This window comes from Vigna unguiculata, chromosome 8 (assembly GCF_037176805.1).
Source record: "Vigna unguiculata cultivar grain cowpea cultivar isolate G323 ecotype 2 chromosome 8, ASM3717680v1, whole genome shotgun sequence".
Classification (NCBI taxonomy): Eukaryota; Viridiplantae; Streptophyta; class Magnoliopsida; order Fabales; family Fabaceae; genus Vigna; species Vigna unguiculata.
In genome coordinates this window covers 41,736,558-41,759,298 of record NC_140799.1, presented here as the reverse complement: position 1 = coordinate 41,759,298, position 22,741 = coordinate 41,736,558, and the positions used below count along the sequence as shown (strand labels likewise).

The 22,741-nt window shown below is 32.1% G+C and overlaps 5 protein-coding genes across 7 annotated transcripts; 2 read left to right on the top strand and 3 right to left on the bottom strand.

Moving 5' to 3' along the window:
* Positions 1–50: 50 nt before the first annotated feature.
* On the bottom strand, positions 51–2,625 carry LOC114193028 (polygalacturonase-like). Its single transcript, XM_085666033.1, has 4 exons — positions 1,909–2,625; positions 1,502–1,813; positions 885–1,403; positions 51–410 (listed from the first exon to the last, which is right to left on the bottom strand). Exons 1-4 carry the CDS (start codon positions 2,008–2,010, stop codon positions 192–194), a joined length of 1,152 nt encoding a protein of 383 aa, XP_085522159.1. The 5' UTR covers positions 2,011–2,625; the 3' UTR covers positions 51–191.
* A 1,680-nt stretch (positions 2,626–4,305) lies between these two features.
* Positions 4,306–5,683, bottom strand: LOC114193796 (Ribosomal L18p/L5e family protein). The gene is made up of 2 exons (XM_028083736.2): positions 5,467–5,683; positions 4,306–4,816 (listed from the first exon to the last, which is right to left on the bottom strand). The coding sequence occupies exon 2, from the start codon at positions 4,812–4,814 to the stop codon at positions 4,470–4,472; it is 345 nt and encodes a 114-aa protein (XP_027939537.1). The 5' UTR covers positions 4,815–4,816; positions 5,467–5,683; the 3' UTR covers positions 4,306–4,469.
* Positions 5,684–8,257: 2,574 nt separating this feature from the next.
* On the top strand, positions 8,258–12,258 carry LOC114195631 (putative MO25-like protein At5g47540). Its single transcript, XM_028086159.2, has 11 exons — positions 8,258–8,531; positions 8,715–8,876; positions 9,010–9,128; positions 9,228–9,305; positions 9,509–9,602; positions 10,358–10,417; positions 10,868–10,936; positions 11,268–11,366; positions 11,470–11,514; positions 11,605–11,707; positions 11,792–12,258. Exons 1-11 carry the CDS (start codon positions 8,409–8,411, stop codon positions 11,899–11,901), a joined length of 1,062 nt encoding a protein of 353 aa, XP_027941960.1. The 5' UTR covers positions 8,258–8,408; the 3' UTR covers positions 11,902–12,258.
* Positions 12,259–12,692: 434 nt separating this feature from the next.
* On the top strand, positions 12,693–14,535 carry LOC114193694 (Auxin-responsive family protein). Its single transcript, XM_028083585.2, has 2 exons — positions 12,693–13,750; positions 13,987–14,535. The coding sequence occupies exons 1-2, from the start codon at positions 13,003–13,005 to the stop codon at positions 14,439–14,441; spliced, it is 1,203 nt and encodes a 400-aa protein (XP_027939386.1). The 5' UTR covers positions 12,693–13,002; the 3' UTR covers positions 14,442–14,535.
* A 2,676-nt stretch (positions 14,536–17,211) lies between these two features.
* LOC114194378 (RNA-binding (RRM/RBD/RNP motifs) family protein) lies at positions 17,212–22,096 on the bottom strand. 3 transcript variants are annotated; one of them, XM_028084558.2, is made up of 5 exons: positions 21,832–22,096; positions 21,599–21,722; positions 21,001–21,266; positions 19,461–20,664; positions 17,212–17,841 (listed from the first exon to the last, which is right to left on the bottom strand). In XM_028084558.2, the coding sequence occupies exons 3-5, from the start codon at positions 21,220–21,222 to the stop codon at positions 17,828–17,830; spliced, it is 1,440 nt and encodes a 479-aa protein (XP_027940359.1). In that variant the 5' UTR covers positions 21,223–21,266; positions 21,599–21,722; positions 21,832–22,096; the 3' UTR covers positions 17,212–17,827. The 3 variants fall into 3 exon arrangements, with proteins under 3 accessions (XP_027940359.1, XP_027940358.1, XP_027940360.1); XM_028084557.2 differs by having other exon boundaries at positions 21,001–21,227; XM_028084559.2 differs by lacking the exon at positions 21,599–21,722 and having other exon boundaries at positions 21,001–21,227; positions 21,832–22,094.
* Positions 22,097–22,741: the final 645 nt, after the last annotated feature.

Genomic DNA, 22,741 nt, shown 5'->3' with positions numbered 1-22,741 from the left:
ATGAACTCATCAATTAGTTCATTTACATTGAATTTAAAATCTGTCTCTTCCACAAGGCTTTCATATTTATTATACTTAGAGATTTACAACTTAACTATATAAAATTAATTTCCTATTACCATAAACTTTAAATAATTCTCACCCTCATTACAAAGATAGCATATGCATAATGTTGTGTCAACCCAAGTCTCTTAAGATGAACAAGTAGGAGCTTTCCCTGTAATTTTGGGTTTGACATTAACACATTTAGCAACTATTGGAGCTCCATTGTATGCAAGAGAAACATCACTTAGTTCCACACCTTCACATGGTACACTTTTGCTACATATAAGAGTCACTCCTTCCTTTCTTTCTGAAGTGCCCCTAATGTTCTTGAAGGTAACCTTCCTTATCTTTACTTTTGATGGAATCTAAATCATTACAACAATACACAAAATAGACACAAAAACACACCAAAAGATCAGTGGTTTAATTTAAACAATAACAATTCCACCATGATTATAAAGATTGTAATGAATAAAGACTTCTAAATTAACTTGGGTATAAAAATAGAATTAAACATGTCTTTAGTTCCTAAACTGTCGTTAAAGTGAAATGTATTACTGTTCTAAACTTTTATACAATTTGGTCTTCAAAGTTTAAAAATAATAGTTATAGTCCTTTTAATCCAACTAAGTCCAGTGTGTTTCAAGATGACATTTGATACGTTTCAGACAGAACAAAGAGAGTTTCAGACGGATCAAATGTCACTAAACTATCGTTTAACAAACCCATCTATTTTAATTTAGGGACCAAAATGAAAAAAACTTTGAGACAGAGACAAATTCCAATTTTACTTTCAAGTTTAGGAACTAAAAACATATTCATCTCTAGAAAATATGTACCTTTTTGGAGCATCGATTCCAAGGACAATACTCCTGGTCTATGATCACCGGGTGCAAGACATTAACCATAGTAATATCTTCAAAATGTATATCACTTACAGTAGTAGCACCTGGAGTGCTAGGCCAAGTTTTGATCCTTACACCATTATCTGTACCTGTCATAGTACAGTTCTTCACTAAAAGATTTTCAACAGGTTCTTCTTCTGTGAACTTGCCAAGACTTCCAACACTAATGCCATGACCAGGTCCACAGTTTACATTTTTGATAGTTACATTTCTGCTACCATCACCTAATGAAACACAGTCATCTCCAGTAGCAATGTTGGAGTTAAGAACTTTCACATCAGTTGATCTTCCAATATGAATTCCATCAGTGTTAATGCTGGTTTTTGGAGCACTGATGTGGAAGTTATCAAATGTGAAGTTGTTGCATCCAAGAACATGCACATGAAAGTTTTTGCTGTCCTTAGAAGTTATATCTCGAACTATGGAATTGTTCAGAAAATTGAAGCCAAAATTCTGCATACACAAAAAAACTCAACTCATTAGCTTTTATTAAGTAAAGAACTTTAAAACTGACTCAACCCTACAAAATCGGTCAGAAAATATTTGTTTACCAAGGAATGCCTCTTACAGTTCTGGTGTGTTGCTCTACAGTTATTATTCCAAGCAAGTGCACCTTGACCATCAAAGGTACCTTTACCAGATAAGGTGAAATAGTTAACATATTCAATTTTGATCCATTCATAAGCATCTTTGAGTGCATAAGGGTCTTTTGGTGCTTGAATTGTGCCATCAACCTGAATTTCTACTGCAGCTTTGCAAGGACCTTTCACTTTTACTGCATTCATCTTGTGTGTTCCACTTGAAATAAGAATTTTGCTTGCACTTGTTGATGCACATGCTTCTTCCCAAGCTTTTGTGAAAGCCTTGAGACAACACAAATTACAAAATCAAACACAGTAATAGTAACAATAACAATGAATCAGTAAAGTTCAATATTTAGCAGTAGTAGTTTTTTTACCTGTGTTATGTCTTTATTTATGCCAAACTTTTTAATATCAATCACTTTTGATTGAGCTGTACAAGAAAAAGTTAGCAGCAATAACAGAACATTTGCTACCATGTTGTTCTTGCTGAACTCTGTTTCCTTGTACTCTTTACTTTGTATTGATGAATGTTGTTAACAATCTTTGTGGAGCACTATTTGTATTGCAGACTTCTGTGTCAAAGTAATCTTGTTATTGTAGTTGATTTCGGGATTATAAATGACATTGATTGTAATTTAAAGAATTTTTGTAACTGATATTCTCTGCATCTCCTGAACTTATGGGAAACATAAAGATTCTGTCTTTATAACATCTTTATTTTCCGAAACCAAAATTAGAGTACATATTTGCACAAAGTATTGTTTTATGACGTACAATAATCTTATTTTTATTTTAGTAATGTTTAAAAGGTATACTCATAATTCAAAATTGTTGTTATATCAATTGCTATTATTATTTTTATCTGCATCAAATATATGTACTATATCTGTATGCGTATGATATATGTCCCAATCATATCTAATTAATGTGTATGATATATATGATATGTGTATATCTGCTTATTATATCACCATTTTAAAGACGTATTATATCTAATATCCTGATATGTCCTGATATGTCCTGATATGTGTATATTTGCTTATTATATCACCATATTATTAAATATGTGTTATATATGGTATGTGATATAGTACCTGTGTAACTGATTCATTAGATGAAAGAAATTTATCTTAAAAACAATCCAGCAAAAAAATAGAAATGAGTATTTATTATTAAATAAAAGTATTTTCAGGAGATATTTCATTATCTCATCTCATTCTTATTCATAATCCTCTATAATAACCATTACCAATTTAAATTAAATCTTAAATTTTGAGACGCTATTTCAAATTAAGAAATATAAACATGATATATATATATATATATATATATATATATATATATATATATATATATATATATATATATATATATATATATTTTGAGACGACAGATTTGTATGAATGAGAAGATTAATTTTAGGTGGATAATTAATATTTAGTATTATGTAACTAAAAAAAATGTCATATAGTTTTAAAAAAGTCTTAATTTTCAAACAGTAAATCTAAAATAACTTATTTTTATTCTAATAGTTTATCTTCTTAATCCAATGGTTGAAACCCCTGTCTTATTTGTTGTATAATAAAATAAAACATTTTGTACTAATAATAGAGACATCTCTTATTATATAATTCTTAAATATGTAATTTCACCATTATTTATTACAAATTATGTTTTCCTGTGTATTTTTATTTTGAAGAATGAATTATATTTAAGAAAAATCTCGTTATGTACAGGAGACTTTCTCCACGATACATAGTTAAATCTCGTTGAATGCTGTTTAAATTTAAATGATTTATCGTGATCCTTTAAAGTTTTAAGCAGCTTCCAGATTATTTAATCGACCAGTTCAATAAATGGTAAAAAGAAAATAAAGACATATTTTTAATTTTAACGATAAATTTATTAATACTAATAGTACTATATTTGCTTTTAATATCACGTATCACCACATTCTTACATGGTATGAACAAGTTTCACAGTCGCAGGGGTTGCACTTGTAGCTAACATTGCAAATTTTGATGCCCGAGGGAACCTTAGGAAGCTTATTACTAGTATGTATGTGTTATAAGAGTTAAGAGTAGCAATATTAATGGGGCTAGTTTGTGTTTAACATGTATAATTTTTTCAACCACATATTTATCGATGATACAGCTACTCTATTAGTATAGGATTGATAACATTCTCCACAGTAACTTTAAGGTGTATGAAGAATGTTGCCAGGGATTCAATTCCTAACTATGTGTATGAAGAAAACTAAATCAAAAGACACAATTTAAATTTATGGAAAAAAATTAATCTCCTATCAAACAGCTGGGGGATATCTTTAGTGGAAAACCAAAAAATATTATCTTCAACATTCAAATCATAGGACATTACACTGGTAGAAATCAAGCATGGTGCCATCGAGGGTGCAATTTCTTGGTGTTAAGATCCAAACAAGAGAGCACTGCCTCTGTTAGTCAATGTCTGTCTGCTACTTTGGTGAGTGGATCACAGTTGATACATTCCTTAAAAGTAATTTTATGGTCTTCGCAATGGAAACAGGGAATGAATAAATTATACACACTCAAAGTGTTTGTATTTCAGCCACCAATGGCCATTGAGGCATGAATTGACGAGGGAAACTAAAAAAATGAATCATGCAAACTACTCCAATGTGTTAGTATTTCAGCTAGAAATGGTTAAATGGACGTCCCTCTGTCCTTCTTCTCACGTGTTTTTCTGTTCAACTGACTTAGAATATATGCAAACAATAAAACAAACACAGATGCACATCATCACTCGTCTTATTTCTCGAAACGTAATTAACTAAGGTCTTAGTGAAATATGTTCAATGAGTAACTTCCTGCTATGATGACCAGTTAAAAATGAAAAAGAAAATAAGATCCAACAAGGATAGTCTCTGAGGTATAATTGAACACGCAACCATAACTCAAAGAAACTTAACACCAGCATCCCTTAGAGAATCAATAACCGCTTTAACCTTACCATGATATTTCTGCTCTCTCTTCAAGTGAACAGAAACAGCAGGAATGTCCTTGAGTAAAAGGCGTTCGGCTAGAATCTTCCCAATCTTTGCAGCTGCAGCCACGTCGCGAGTAGTTTCCAAGCTTGATCTCAAGGCTTTCTCCTGTGAGCTTGCAGAAGAGGCTACAGTAGCAGTTGGGGTGTGAATCACCTGGGCACTCACATACTTGTTGGTAAAATGCATCTTCAGAACATAAGGTTTGAGAAAATTTATAATCCTGGGAGGCCTCACTGGGGGTGGAATAACCATATCTGTTTTGAAATATAACCCTTACTGGTATAAGCATATAACTTTCAAAAAGAAAATCACTTTTTCGTGTCATTTCTTCTGACAAAACAAATATAACTCAAGAAACCAACAACCATCCCAAAAAAAATATCAACTCTCAGCCACATTGGAATGTTCTATACAAAACAACAAGCCAAGCATTTCAATGTATCTACAGAATATAAGTTAATTCCAATATCTGGCAAAAGCAGAATTCAAAATATCAACTAAATATAACTTTTTCCCCTTTTAACATCCCTCCATTCAACCTAATTTCAAAAACAGCTGGAACTACCCCAAAACTGAGATTAGTTAAAAGCGTGTGTGAGAGCCCAAAATTTGCGATATGAAAGGGTAACCGAAAAGGGAAAAGCAAGACTGGCGAGACAGAGGTAGGAGACGAACTTGAGGCAGTGTGCTAAAGATGAGGAACCAACAAGCGAAGCCGAAAACATTTAAACGTTAAAAATGAAAAGAAGCCATTTCTCTGAAAATATTACATTGGGAACTTTCATCAAACAGTTGAGAGTCAAGGTAGTGGGCATTGCTTAACGGGTTAAGCAACGATTATAAGAAACGGAAGCAGACGCAGTAACACAAAATTTGAATTGAAAAGAAAAACATGGAAACATACCTGAGGGCTCAGAGAATCAGATCCAAGTAAGAGATTTCAGCAAAACACAACACAAGCGTAAGAGTCAATTACCCTCGCTCGCGCTCTGAAACTAATACTTCATATTTTGTCCGCACAGAAAAAATTTTTTTTTAGGTAACTGCTCATAATAAAATAAAACTATATATATAATACAAAAATAATAATAATAAATACTTCATATTTTGTTATCTTTACATAATTAAATTCTAGTTTTGTTCATAACATATTAAATATATTTCGTTACTAAAGCTTCTCTTTATAGAAAACAACTATCACATAAATGACAATAAAGAACTTACACAAATGGAGATAGATTATGAAACATAATCACATTTGACCTAAAATATATCAAAATAAAATCTAAAATCCAAAAAATAAATAAAGAAAGAAAATAATAGTTACACATTAAATTAATAGTTACACATTAAATTAATCAAATGCATGACATAAGCTAATTAAATTTAAATAAATCTACAAATAAAAAATAATAATATTTCGTATGGTGTCCTCCACCATAATTCATTTTATTATACTAAACAAAATATATCTCAATCATCTTAACTAACCATGTATTTACAATGAGTTTAAGCACATCTCGAATAATAATTATTTAATTCATATAAACAAAATCTTTTAGAAGAATTATAAAATATTATATAAGAGAACAACATTTAATTCCCAGTATAAAGTTTTCATTTTAGACTTAAAAAAAATAGACAAATTTTTTTAGCAGTAATATATTTTTCCTAAATTGATTATAAAATTGATTACAAAATTAGCACTAAGAAAAAATATTTCAAATTTAAGAAGAATCCAAATGCTAAAAAGAGCACGAAACCTACCCAAAGTTAAAATCGGATGTAACAATTTTTAACTCTTCAAATACAATTGAGGCACTAATTTATATATGCTTAAAAAAATCGCAATATCAACAATTTGATTTAGATTCAATTTTCCATCACAACTCAAATTCAAAACAATCATTAGAGTGTTAACTCTATTTTTTTTTTTATTTATAAAATTTTGTAACCGAATCAATATTTTCTACCAAAATTTTAAGCATAAAGCATACCACTATACAAAATAGTTTATTTTTATTCACCAAGTTAATATCTACTCAATTATTGTATTATCATTTTACACCCACATTCCAAATCAAATTGAAATAAAGTAAATAATCAACTTCCCTTATCCAAATAGTTTACAACCCATGAATCCAAATCACCTATAAGATTTAACTCCAAGAAGAACCAAAATTTCAATAAAAAACAATTCTATAAGTTAAACGAGACAATCAAATAAATTATAGAGAAAAATACTACTAAAAAAACTCACAAATTTCTTGTCAATTTTGTTTTAAAAAATATTTCGTAGGAAATACTTATAAATTTTGTTGAGAAAAAAAATTTACAAGAAATTGGTATCAATTTTTTGCAAAATATTTTGTATAAAACACTTTTCGCAACAAATTTTATAAAAAATACTTATAAATTTTATAATTTTGTAGGAAATGATTATCCACGAAAGAATTATTTATTAATTAAATTTTTTAGAAAAATGGCAGAAAAAAAAAATCTTTTCTTGTAAATTCTTTTAACAAATTTATAAACAAAATTTATGTAATATGAGAATTTATAATAGTGAAAATAAATTACAGTCTTTAACTTGTTACTATTTACAAGATACAACTTAATAGTAAAAGAGTTTAACGTTATAATCAAAATTAGAGAGTGAAAAAAAAAACACATGCAAAACTTACGTTTCATGAAAGAATAAATATACTTATACCTTGATTAAAAGATAAATTTAAGATTATATATATATATTTCGCTCTCAGATATTTTTTAATGCTTATCGTACGTAATAAAATATTTCTACTTATAATACACTAAAAATTAATCATGAGCAATTATTTTAATCCAGTAAATTTTGTCACGTATTTATTTCTGGAAAGTGTACAGTTTAAATAATAAATTCCTTTTACTTTGTGAATAAACATCATCATTAACTCAAAACACGTGTTAATGCTAATTAAAATTGCGAGATTAACGTGATTTCTCTTTGAAACCCCGAACATCATACCAAGTCAACGGCAACTTTGTACAATCCCTTATTTTCTGACATGTTTTAATTTTTGTTTACTAAATTAATTAGCTAGATGTATTTATAATTTGAAACATCCAACCAAAATATACAACATAATAATTAAAAACATAACAATAAGAAGAATTATCTAATTTAAATTGGAATTAATAACCCTGCACCGAAACAATTAAAACTTATTAATAAGTTTGGTGCCTGAATTGTTATTAACACCATAACACGTGTTATTAAATTTATATAGATAATAAAAAACAATTACTCTATCATATCATCATTCAATAACTTTCAAAATATGTATTGTAAATATCAACATGCTTATTAGTGCATGATTCAAATTTAGTATAAGAAACTGTTTTACGTTGTTAATATATTTTTTCCGATCTAAATATTAAAAAACGAGAAGAAAAAAAATAGTTATTAAAAATCTCTTGTTTTCTTTTTTATGGAAATATTTTATGACAGATTGTTATATACATGAATAATAAAAAATAATATTAATAATCTTGCTATTATTTGAAAGTAAACCCTAAATTGAGAGAAAATGCAGGGATGCGTGACGTTTCCTTCAGCTTCCTAATTACTATTACTTTCTATTTTCTGTTTTATTATTATTATTAATAATAACATTATTATTATTTTCTCCCTCTGTCAATAACTCACCTTCGTTTTCTCGTGCCCAAAATAACCGTTTCACACATTCTACGCACGAACACATGCATAATAAAAACATGCATTCCCTCATTCCACATGCAAAACCCTAATTGACATTAACATCTTCACATCATTCGATCAATCGATCGATCCATCAATTGGGAGTCATGAAGAAAGCTCTCTTCAAGCAAAAGCCCAAAACGCCGGTGGAGCTGGTGCGCCATGCCCGAGAACTCATCCTCTTCGTCGAGTCCAAAACATGCACGCGTGAAAGCAAACGCGAAGAGAAGGTAATTGCTATTTCTTTCTTTCTTTAATTAATTAATGTCTTCCTTTCGAATTTCGTGCCTTCGCTGTCCATTCATATTCCACGCTCTTGATTTGATCGAGTTTTTCATCGTTGCCAGAAATTATAGACATTGTGACGAAAATGATGATGTGTTTTTTAAATATGTATTTAAAATGAGTTGCAGCTAGCAGAGCTAAACAAAACGATACTGGAGATAAGGACGGCTCTGTACGGAAACGGTGAATCAGAGCCGAATGCCGACGCGTGTTCTCAGATCACTCGCGAGTTTTTCACAGATGATACATTTCGGATTTTCATTCTCTATCTGGGAAAACTCAAACTCGGGGTAACCATTTTTAACGGCGTATATAATTTCTTTTTTGACAAATTTATAAGAATTCATTTATACAGGCTCGCCAAGAAATTTCTTTTTTACTTCTATTTTCTTTTAACAAATTTATAAGAATTAATTTATACAGGCTCGCCAAGATGCAACGCATATAATTGCAAACTTGCAACGGCAACGAGTTTGTTCGACAATAGTTGCTTCTCAGTACCTAGAGAAAAACTTGGATCTTGTGGGCATGCTCATTTGCGGGTACCAATTCTTGTATTTGCACGTTGAAATTTTCTGTTTTTATTTCTTAGTTTTTGCGCGTTGGATAAATGTTTAATTAACAAAACTTTATTTGATTAGTTATGACCAAGAGGGTGACGTTGCTTTGACGTTTGGTGCGGTTGCAAGGGAGTGCATACGCCACCAGAGTGTAGCAAAGTACGAATTCCAAACTTATATGTTAATTAATTTCATATAAGATCATAATATTATTCATTGTTCGTATAATAGGTATCATACTTAGTTGTTATACATTTCCGTAGATTAAAAGTATATACCGAAGGATCATACATGGATTACCTTGAAATTTTACTTTCCTGTTCCTCTTCTAAATTCTAACTAGTTTTATTTGTGTTTTCCAGATATGTGTTGGAATCAGAAAACATGAAGAAGTTCTTTGAGTACATTCAGATACCAAATTTTGAGATAGCATCCGATGCTGTTGCAACTTTTAAAGTATGTTTATGATACGATATTTTCCAATTTTCCTTCTCAAAACTCAACACATTTTTACCATGAAAAATATTTTTACTAATAAAATTGTTCATAGTTTTTCTGTTAAACGAATTTTTCATATTTCATACAATTCTTTTGTAAATTTTTTCTTAAATTTTCAAAATTTCAGGAAACATTTACAGAAAAACAAAGTTGTAAAACATAAAAGATTCGGATAATGTTCCATGTTTATACGACAGAGTAGTATACGGACAAGTATAATTAGATATAATCATTTAATAACTTACTTGCATAATAACTATAATAATGTTTCATTATTAAATTTTGTTGAGTCATGTATATATATTATTATTATATTGTTAATACCAAATATAGATGGTGCCAAAGTACCATTCTTGTTTATATATATTATTGTATATTATATAATACATTTTACTGTTCTCCAAGTCTACACACTGCAATAAGGGCCATATATATATAAGAATAAATAATATCTTAAGCCATCTAAGCTTATATATTGATTTGAATGTATCTGTGCAAGAATTAAGTTTGAATTTGGAACTAACTCTGAGTTTGGAGCTTTATATAGACAGGTTTGGGCAGCTAAAGTCGTATCACAAATAGAAATTTGGTTTTAATTAAAATGTTGTTATATCATATCTTTCTAATATAGTTTTTAGTACCACTATTTTGCTCTTTCGACAAATTCATTAAAATGAAATTAAGCTGATCCATTTCCTTAACTGATAACACAGGAGTTATTGACAAGACATAAACCTACAGTTGCTGAATTTCTTTCAAAAAATTATGACTGGGTAAGTCCGCTACACAGGTTTACAAATTCATTAGAATCTATGTCAGGCACATGGTATATATGTTTTTATCGTCTGCAAATATTAGACAAATGTAAAAGCAATCAAGGCTATCAAAGAGGGACAGAATTCCCCCTATCACTGTTTTGTCATCCAACATATGCATGCTAATTAAGAGTTTAGTTAATAACTTCAACCTGATTTACAAAGCTTCCACTTGTCATGAGTTCTGCACCTTATAGTTGATATCAACATGCGTGATTGTAAGGCATATGAGCCAAAAATCAATTCACTTGGAGTCTATTTGACTAAATATGAAGTCATTTTCTTTTCACTGTCAACAAAATTATTCTACCATGAGTAATTTTTTTGTTTTATCCAAAATTTCAGTAGCGTTATAATTTTATGTTCTTTAGATGTATTAGTTAAACCGTTTTACTCTCTGCCTGTCAGTTCTTCCAAGAATACAACTCTCAGTTGCTTGAATCCACCAGTTATTTCACAAGGCGGTACGCTATCAAGGTAATTATTTCTTCTGCGATTGATTCTTTATGTCCCAAGTTCATTTCTACTTCGTGTCATTTTTTTGGTTTGTATTTGAAATAACAGCAACTGTCCATTTTAATTGTTTGCACTAATCACAAGTGTTTTTTTATCCATTACACCACTGCAAGAAACTTGTATGTATAAAAAGAAATTTGGCTTTTTTGATAAACAATTTAATTAAAGGATAATTAATTCATTACGTGAGACTTATAAGACTGAATAAGCTTAATTAAGCATAAATCATAACCAGTTTACTTAGTGTTAATTTCGGGACCGTCCTAATCATAGTATATCAAATATGTTACAGTTATTGGGGGATATGTTATTGGATCGCTCGAATTCTTCTGTAATGGTTCGGTATGTGAGCTCGTTGGATAATATGAGGATCCTCATGAACCTCCTAAGAGTATGCTTTCTCTTATACTCACATTAATTTTTCAGACCTGCAAAACGTAAAATAGAAGTACTAATATTTTTGTTCACTCCTTTTGTTTTGTCTCAATTTTCAGGATTCAAATAAGACAATTCAATTGGACACCTTCCACGTTTTCAAGGTGTGGAATAGAGAGAATGTTTATTTCTTAGAGATTTTTTATTGTAATTTGAGCTTTGAATTTAATTGCTGCAATTTCTGGTATTGACAGCTATTTGTTGCAAATCAAAATAAGCCCCCTGAAGTTGTGAGCATCCTCGTCACAAACAAACACAAGCTTTTGCAATTTTTGGAAAACTTCAATTGCGAGAAAGGTATAAAGATCTTGCATCACTTCAATGTATGGTATTTCTATTTTGAATTTGTGTCGTAAGGTAACTCTGTACTTAATGTTTCAGCGGACGACCATTTTCAAGCAGATAAACAACAAGTAATTAGCGAGATAATCGCTCTTCAACTCAAGGATCAACCATGCAAATCTTTGGACAATTGTGAAGTTCCATGCTGAATACTTCGTGGCCAACATTAATCATGTTCTACTTTCTCCAAGTCCCAAATTTCTTATGTGAAGTTTCTTTGGGTCGTGGTTCTTATTTCTTTTGGGCACATGTGATATTCTTTTGGAAGAACTAAATATAATTTCGACCTAAATAGAACATTGGATTTTGCCTAACTTATTATTTGGATTATTTGTTTGTTTAATTTTCATTTTCAGTTATATTTATATTATGCGTTTCTGTTGGCCCACCCAAAATGTTTTTACTTGGGTTACTTTGGGCTTGCTTGAATTACATTAACGTCTGGAACTAACATTTGTACTGAGATCTGAATATATTTTCGGGATGACATCAAGATCTATGTTTTATATATCCTTCCATTATGTACCAACAAACTATGTTTACTATTTTTAAAATTTGATATTTTCGACATAGACAGATTATGTTGTCGTTGATAATCCTTTTATTCGACAAGAATACAATATTCTAGGAATGCCTACTATAATTTTGGTAGAAATTTGGGAATTAGACCGTTAAAAAATGGGCATTTTTCCAACCCCGAAACATTTAGCATTTTAAAATTATACCACATAATTTGGTTCCACCATCAAACTTAGAGATAAAGATGAGTGAACATTCTTATCTTTTGCTCCTCAAAAGCAAACTTTATGGTAAGTCAAATTTTCTGAAGTTGAATGATTATGGCATAGCTTCAAAGCCAAGCACACTATGCAGACATAAACATACTGTATCTGGCGAACAACTACAATCAAAAAGGGGTAGCCGCACTAGATCGACATCATAATATCTCGTTTGATACAGCATATTACAAATTTTTAGACCAATCACAATGTCCCATTTCTACCAAACGCACATATATACAACATTGTCTTCCCTTCAAAGTCAAGCACCAACAACATTTTTCCCACGTCAAGGAAAAAGAAAGTAAGCACTAACGTTTCTCACTTATTACGTGCTCAAAATCCATAATTGCACCCTTAACACATCATTACAAAACACAGCATCGTTAACAAAAGAACTGAACCATGAACCATTAATTCTCTCCCTATCCATCACTTACTCACTCCAATTCTCCCTCCATCTACGCCACCATGCTTTTTCTTTTCCTCTCCCTTCTATGCTCCCTTCCCCACATCGCATTCTCATCCCACTGCACCGTCGAAACAGCCACGAAAACGTTCCAAAAATGCATGAACCTCCCAACCCAACAAGCCTCCATAGCATGGACATTCCACCCTCACAACTCAACCTTGGAACTCGTCTTCTTCGGAAGCTTCATATCACCTTCTGGGTGGGTTGGATGGGGCATAAACCCCACATCACCGGAAATGACAGGAACACGTGCATTAATAGCTTTCCCCGACCCAAACTCAGGCCAAATAGTTCTTCTACCTTACATATTAGACCCCACAGTGAAGCTCCAAAAAGCTCCACTGCTCTCTCGCCCTCTTGACATCCACCTCCTCTCCTCCACCGCCGCCATGTACGGCGGAAAAATGGCCACCGTGCACAACGGCGCCACCATCCAAATCTACGGCACCATGAAACTGCAAACCAACAAAACGAAGATCCACCTTGTTTGGAACAGGGGACTTTACGTGCAGGGCTACTCCCCCACCATTCATCCAACCACCTCCACCGACCTGTCTTCCATTGCCACCTTTGACGTGTTGTCGGGATCCTCTGCTCCTCAGCACACGGATCTCACCATGCTGAGAGTGATCCATGGCACCCTCAACGCCATCTCCTGGGGCCTTCTCCTACCCATCGGAGCCATCACCGCACGCTACCTTCGCCACATTCAAGCACTCGGACCCGCATGGTTCTATGCTCATGCAGGTCACTCTCATTGCTCCATCTCAATTTCACCATTCATATCAGTAAAATAAAAGTTCAAATAAGACTACCCTTTTACACTAAGGATTCAAAATTAATTTTTGCGAGTAAATAGAAGTGAAAGACTGCGTTTTTTCAGTTACTTTTTGTTTTTGCCATAAAATATATGATTTGTGACAGAAACTTTGCTTGATGGAGAAATGCATGTAGAGTGAGAATAATTAATATGCATGATGCAGGAGTACAACTGTTTGGTTTCGTTCTGGGGACGGTGGGGTTTGGCATCGGAATCCGGCTGGGGCAACTGTCGCCGGGAGTGGAGTACAGGCTTCACCGGAAGCTTGGAATCGCAGTGTTCTGCTTAGGGGCGTTGCAGACTCTGGCACTGTTGTTTAGGCCAAACACGAGGAACAAGTTCAGAAAGTACTGGAAATCGTACCACCACTTTGTAGGGTACTCGTGTGTGGTGCTTGGGTTTGTGAATGTGTTTCAAGGATTTGAGGTGATGGGTGCAAGCAGGTCCTACGCCAAGTTGACGTATTGCTTAGGGCTCTCTACTCTCATTGGCCTTTGCATTGCTTTGGAGGTCAATTCTTGGGTTGTTTTCTGCAGAAAATCCAAGGAAGATAAGATGAGGAGAGAAGGCTTCATTGCAACTTCTCACAAAGGAACTTCAAGTGCCATTCACAATTAATTAACATTACTATTATTGCATTTCAACTTTTTACTCAATTTTGTATCCAAAACCAATGATTTTGATTCATACATATACATACACACCTTTGCCACCTTCTGTTTGGTGTATTTTTGGGTGGGTTTGATTTCTAAGTTAAATCATTTTTTTTTGTGCACAATGTTGTTATAACAAATACTTTTGGAAACATATTTTAAGTTTTGAACTTTTTACTTATAATTTTTTTTGTAAATTATATATGTATATTGTTGAAACTTTGTATGATCCAATAAATCATGATTGAGCTAAGTATGGATTAAGAAAATAATTGGGTGAGTGGAGATTGAGATGGGCTTAACTTAAATGTCACCCAAACCATTTCAAAGCCTACAAAATATTTATTACTTATTATGAGGTATTATTAGGTGAGAGGGGCTAAAAAATATTAAACCCTAACTATGTGTGCCTTTACATGTACTAAATGTTTTTATAATAAATTATAAGATTAGTTTCTTTCAAAATAAATTAGTTATTAAATTAAATATATCATCTAGCTATTGTGTTTCAAGAACCACTCTGTGTACTAAGTACACCACTGGTTATTGGTATACTCAATTGTATTGATAAATTATATAACCTACATATTTGAATAAAAAAATTATATTAATTTTCTTTGATAAATCATCATTAATAAGATTTGAACCAATTAGTTATTGCCTTTAAGAGTAATTTTACTTTATAATATCAGATCCATTTCAAAATTTACATTAAACTTTCTTTCTTATAATCAATTGGTATACAGTTATAATACAATTATACATTGTACCACTCAATTATTGTCATTTCTTAAATTTTACGATTCCTTTTTTTTCTCATACATTTTATCTTGGAATTTTCACTTTTTCATATGTTACTTATATGTTAAATATATAAAAATTTGCTAACAAGTTTTAGTAAAGTATCATTTTCTTTATTATCAATTTTTGCAAAAGCACGTTGTTGTATTACCAATATCATACAAAAATGTGTAAAAATATACGAAAAAAACTTGAATGATGATAAATATGTTAAAAAATTGAAAACTAAAGAGTAGCTTAAAAAGATGATAAATTAGTGACCAAGTACCACAGAATAATAAAAAGACTGATTTTTTTAAAAGGGTAAATATTAATAGTTTATTGTAGTTTTTATTAATGGATTCAAACTTTCTCTTGAACACTTATACCTCTATTACAAGTAAGAACATTTGAATTCCTTTTCTTTGAAACTTGTATTTTATTCGATATTCGTTGCTCCCCACTATCCAATTAAATGACTTTTTTTAATTTCCCAGAAGATTTATAAAGAAATAGTGAAATGAAAGGATATGGTGTGCTTAAAAATATAAAAAATTGAAAAATAAAAAACGTGGGTAGGAGTAAGGGAGAAGAAAATTGGAGTTACTAATATAGAAGGTTTTCACTTTATTCCACTCCATCGCTTCTCACTTCTGTTGGATACCTTTAATATTACTTTTCAAAATCAGCCAACACAAATGCCACCATAAATCTTTCTTTAACTTTTCTTAATAAATATATACTTGTTTTCAATGATGCTTTAGAATAAAGCTTTTGTTTGACATGCAAACACTAGAATCTCGCAAAGTCTTCTGCTTTTCATGTCTCTTCTCTTCGTCTAAACAACAAATGTGTTCTGTAGGAAATAATTGTTTGAGTCAAAAACATTATTATAATTATAAAACTATAACTCTCATAAGATTTTTTTTTTTTTCTATACAGAACTGCAAGTGGAAAGACTTTTATATGGCGAAATATGCACTGAGATAGTCAAAATGATAAGAACATAAAAAAAAAACTGATAAAGCTAGCAGAAGCAAAGTTAAGAAAATAACTATTGACTAACTTTTCAAGTGTTCTTGAATGAAAAAGCAGTCTATTTTCTAAAATGGGATGAGCCGAAAGAAATCACTGTTGAAACAGAAATAAGCCATAAAACACGTTTGCTGATATAAAAGTACATTTTTTTTTTCTGTATAATATACCAAAAAGTTTTACTTAATCTACTGTAAGTCTTTTAAAGGATAAATTTTCACAACAGTGAAAAGGTTAAAGGACTTAGATGCAATGAACGTGTAAAGATATAACGATTTTGACATTGAAACATCAAGGGTGGAAAGGCTTAAGTGTCTAAACAAATCATACTTTGAATGCATGCAGTGAATATGAAATTGAAGACAGAAACAGTTTGCAATCTATTTAAAAAAGGAAAGTTAACTATGACTTTTATTTCGGTATATTTGATTTTTGTCATTATCTCAAACTTTGATCTTGTTAAGTCTTTATACTTAAAAAATGTATGAATATAATCATTTTCACCCACAATGTTAATCGGTTTTTGAACGTAACGAGAAGAACTGTTTTCTGCATTCACGCATTTCCTAAATATAAAAACTTAACAGAATCGAAGTTTGAGATAGGAATGACCAACACAATGAAACTGCTTACAAAACTTAGATACGATACAACCAACATAAACAGTCACCTATTGTTGTCCAAGTTAGTTAACACCAAAGCTTTGACAGTAATACTATGCAATAAACCTCCATCATGTGTACCTCAAATGCACACTGAAACAAATATAACGTACATTGCCAAGAGAATTCGTCTGTATTTAATTTTCTGAAGTTGTTTCATTCAATGTATTGCTTTATTAGTGATGCTTACAATTTGTACAACTCAATCTTAAACGATCTACCTATGCTAAAAACAGCAGTGGGATAAAAGTTGGAAAATAGGGAAATAGAAATCCATTTATGAGATTTAGCAGCTAGAATGTGTAGCATAAAATATTCCCCTTTAGAAAAAGAATCAGAGCATATGGTAACTTATTCACGGGACCCTAGATGGGTATCCCTTCAATGTTTCACACTAGTAATAAGAGAAAAAAAAAAAAACCTCAGATACAATCTGCTAAAAGCAAACCAAAATGATGGATGAAGAAACAAACAATTCCTGAGAAGAACGAAGCCACAACTTTTGCAAGACATCAAAGACAAAAAAATCTACCCCAAAAAAAAGGAAAATGAAAAAAAATGCTGTCCATCTTTTTATATTGCTGCCTCACAAGTGGTGCATGATACACTTCCGCTATATCCCGCAATCAGATTTTACATCTCACTCAAATCCCAAAACCTAAACAGTAACTCAAAAAACTCAAGCCTTAACATTCCCTTGAAATCTATCTCTATATCTGAACCCTCAAAACAGGTACTCCAGTTAGCTCTAGAAAACCAAACATCTTGCGTCTTAAACCCAAATACAGTAACAACAGTGGTGTGCAAAATTCACAATTCACCTGCTTCACTGGATTATCTTCACCTACAAGTTCGTGTCATCAAAATGATCTTCCTATGTCGCGATTCCTGAACCAAAAACATACAACTTTATCAGTCTTTGAATACAAAATTAATTATTGAAAGGACACATCACAAGTAACATGAAAACAATGGAGCACTACAAAGGAACATGTGACCAAGTTTTACTCAAAGACAAATTCATATCAGCTCTTGCACTTCTGAGTTATACTTACCAAGACTTGAGAAATGGAGAACATAAGTCGGAAGAAAATTGAACAAAGTATTATGTAACGAAAAGAAAAATAATGTTCAACATATTCTCGACTAACTATTAAACACCAGAATAATAACAGACAACAGGAGATTAAATTCCCACATGAAAATGTATTGCACGCAACATAATATTTAGAGTCGTGATTGCATACTCTTAAGATCTAAACACATTCAGCAAAAACATTCAAAATCAGTCTTACAACTCAGAAGAAAAAGGACACTGAAGAACTAGTTCTGGTCTGATGTTTAACATGACATCTATGACTTCTATCTAAAAAACAGTTTTCTTAACCTGGTCTCAAGTTTTGCGAAAGACAGACATGAAACATGAAGCCGAAATGTTTCATGTCTATCTACCTATATCTCTGTGTGTTTCTATATATATATATATATATGAAAAATGATAGTTTCTAACATTTCGGTGGAATTATGGTCAACATGTTTAAAACTTTTTTTAACCAACTGTTAACTCACAAATACAGCCCTCAACCATACAGATGTTGAATCCTAGAGTCCATACCAGACTGTTTATTTTGAAAGAAAATATGAAATTAGACATTAGCCATTAGTGATCATCTCTCGCATTTATGGAGTTATACTGTTCAGCAACAAATTCTGATCGCAATTGAAGTAAGGCTTTAGTTTAAAAAAAAAATTATTAAAAAGTCTGACATCACTGACCCAAGCAATGGATAAAAATTTCAGATTGTGGCCATGTAATGCTAATAAAAAGTCAGATTGGGGAATAATGACAACCATATGCATATTTCTATGAAGCTTAACATTACTTGTTTCCGTAATAGCCATCTTTTCGTTTGAAGCTTACATTCCTATACGTATGGGACCTCTCGGTTTTCATAGCCTAAAAGTTATATTTCCTACAAGACTTGGATAAAAAACCATATAAATATGTTGGGGAAATCCCTTTCACACACAATAAAGACCACAGAAAAATAGCAAAAGGCACAAATTTTACGTAGTTCAACAACTCTTGCCTACATTCGTGGGAATCTAAATAAAATTATAAGTTCCCTAAACAAACCTAATAAAACTTTTCCATTACGACATGCCCTCTCACTTTGGGTTGTAACCCTCTTCTCTAGGCTAGTTAGTTTTTCCTGATCAAAAGGACCCCTTTTATGACACAGAACAATAAAATAATGGTCGTCATTGGATGTCATTAAAAACTGTTCTAAGAAACAAGTTAACTGTATAAATCTAAGTAAAAGAGAAAAGCAACAAAATCTAGTTGAAAAATAGACAAAGAACTAATTAGTGTTCCATCATAGTAATAGCAAACTTAGCAAAGAAAAAATACATTAATCAAAGATCAATTACATAAGGTACTGACATTCACTAAAAATCCAAGCATATCAATAAGAAAATCGTCAAAAAAAAATTGTAAGTCTTACCCCTATTTGGCTGCCTCTTATTAACAGTATAACCACCAACATAACCTGGAGAACTCTTGGTAGAAACATCAGAAGCTGCTCCACCAAGTCCATAACCGAAGGGACCAGATCCATCTCTCTCAGAATTTGAAGAGCGCCAAGTGGGGTCTCCATAAACAGAACTATTATTGTAAAAGTCTGCAAAAGCCCCATCAACACCACCATTTGATGCAGAGTACGAAGATGTTGGTGCAAAAGTGGTACCAGTGTTTCTTCCATACCCTCCAGTCCCCAAGCCATAATTATTGTCACCACTTCCATATCCCAGGTTGCCACTACTTTGTGACATGTTGTTCCCTCCTCCCTGCCCAGAAATTGCTGAAGAACCACCCCAGTTGACTCCAGTGTTGCCAAATGTATTCCCACCAATACTTCCACTCCCTGATCCAATGTACGCATTGGAATTTGCAGAATTTGTTCCATAACTAAGGCCACCATTACCCCACAAATTTCGAGTCACAGAACTGAAGAAAGAATTGTTTCCTCCATTGCCACTTTCAAATCCAACAGGACTGCCAAACCGATTGGAGCTGCCAATAAAATAAGGATTTACTCCCCGCCCGTAGCTAAGATTGCTGTTGAAATTTGCATTCCCCCCAAATCCAGCATTCAAACCAGGCTCAAAATTCATGCTCATTCCATAGCCTGATCCAAATGGAGCAAATCCACTTCTACCATTGGCAACAGGACTGAATCTACCATCGGCTCGAAGTCCATAGCCTCCAACAGTACTTGGACTATACCCCTGAGTGAAGCCATTTAAGAAACTATTGACCCTACTAAGACCATAGTTATATCCACCGAGTGGGGTGCGGCTTGGTCCTGGTGATAATTCCTTAGGAACTGCTCGCTTGACCTCAACCATTTTCCCGTTCAATTCATGAAATGTCTTTAGTAAGACCTTGTCAACAGCCTCCTCAGAATCATACGTGATAAATCCAAAACCTCTTGGTCTCTGAGTGTTGTGATCATACATAACTACAACGTCTGTTATAGTCCCAAACTGATCAAAGTACTTTTTGAAATCACTCTCCGTCACTGTTGATGCTAAACCTCCAACAAATATCTTTCTAGTGCGACCAGGACCAGGTGAACCATGGATGCTGCCACTGTTTCTACTCAGTATGTTCTGATCATCCCTGGGAACCGCTTTCTTTGCCTCAACCTAGCGATAGAAGAAACAGTATTGAAGATGACCATAGATCAGAAAATAAAAAAGTGTTGAAGATCTATAATCCTTACAACAGATGCATATAATCCTTACAACAGATGCATGGAGAAGGGAACAATAACAAAGAAAAAAAAAAAAAAGATTTAACTACTGCTCCATTTTAAAATCTTGCTAAGAAATTTTTGAGATTGCGAATCCAGCAAAATTTAGCAAATCAGTGTACATTTCAATAAAAAAAAACACGCTACCTTTCGATGTTTCATAATTCAAAAAGTGAATCATCTCAAAATGCAAGTTTTAGACTTAAGAGGGGAAAATAACAAGAATTACCATCCTTCCGTCAATGTTGTGCTTCTCTTTTATGACTATTTCAGCGACAGCAGGGTCGGAAAAAACAACAAAACCAAATCCTCTGGCTCTACCTGTTGTCCGATCCTTCATTATCACTGCTTCCACAACCTCCCCATAAGTACTGAAATACTCCCTGAGTCGCTCCTCATTTGTGTCCCATGATATTCCACCGATAAATAACTTGCCATTATCTGATTGCATTTTATCTACAAGCAAAAAGACGCTTCATCCAATAAGCATTTCACCTAAAAAACATACAAATGCAAGTGGAAGCAGCAGCATTGAAAATGGACAAAGCAACCCTTTTTAGCACCTAACAATAAGGTATAAGAAAAGTAAGGCATGTTCTTGACGGATCCAATCCAATCCAATCCCATACACAACAATAGGCAAAAGCATAACTTTATTTCTTTTTTTTTTACTCACAAAACAAAATACAAAAGAATCCTAGTCTGGGATGAAATGCAAATAAATCCGGGTAGGATAAAATCAAAGTGTGATAGCATTATCGTTTATCAAATTGTTCAAAAACAAATAGTCCCTAGCATAACAAAAAAAGAAGCATTACAAACAATACCTCAAATTAAGGCAAACTGAGAGACTGTATTAACGATGCAAAAATAGATATTGTCGGATTCAGTTACAAAACATCGGATCCTTCATCAACAATCATCAAGCAGTGAATCAAAGGCTAAGCAATCCTGGAAAAAAAAAAAAAAAACCCACAAAAATTTTCAATAATCAAAGATCCAAAGGCAGACCCAATTGAAGAAAGATCAAAACTTCAATCGAGATTCCTTCGAAACCCACCGATTGAAGACGACCCAGATGGCAAATCTTAAGATCTGAGGGGAGGCACAATGAGAATAAGAACAGAGGGCAGGTTCATTATCTGGCTATGCCTCCCCACCCTTTCTTTTCTTCTTCTTCTTTTTCAATTATTAATAATTTGATTAACAAATGAAAATTCAGTTGCCAAACCGATTGCAAAATTTTATAAACAAAACAAAACTATGGAGAGAGAAAGAGAAAAACACATCGGAAGTTTATAAGGAGAAAGCCGAGAGAGAAGCTGCGAGATGTGGTATGACCATTATATAGGGCCTCTGCAAATGAAGGATGATGATTTTCTTTCTTTCTGTTTTTTTTTTTTAAATCCCTGTTTATTATTTATTTTCCCAGTTTTATTTCAAGAAATTAGTGAAGAGTAAAAATGGGAATCTTGTATTTTTATTTTTTTTTCACTTCATCGTCTTTGAATAAAATAATATTTTAAATTATAAGAAAATTTGCTCAAGTAATTTGTGAGATAGTTTTTCTTTAGTCTGACTGCTTTTTGAATTTATATAATTGATGATTGACTAAATAAATCTGTCTGTATTAGTAGATACCTTTTTAATATTAATATACTGTTGATAATTTTTTTAATTTATTTATCTCCACATTGGATTACAATTTTAAAAGACTATTTAATGTTTAAAAAAATTGAAATTGTAATCAAGATTTTATAGCTTGAATTTTAAAGTCATTTCAATTTATATAAAAGATTTGAAATTGCCCATATAATTATAGTTCTTATAATTAACTTTATAAAAATTGAAATAACAAATTTGATCATTTGAAAGTTAAACAAACCCATACAACAAAACCACATAATCTTTAACTTAAAAATAATTAAACTGATACTACATTTTAATCTCTAACAACTACTTATACATTT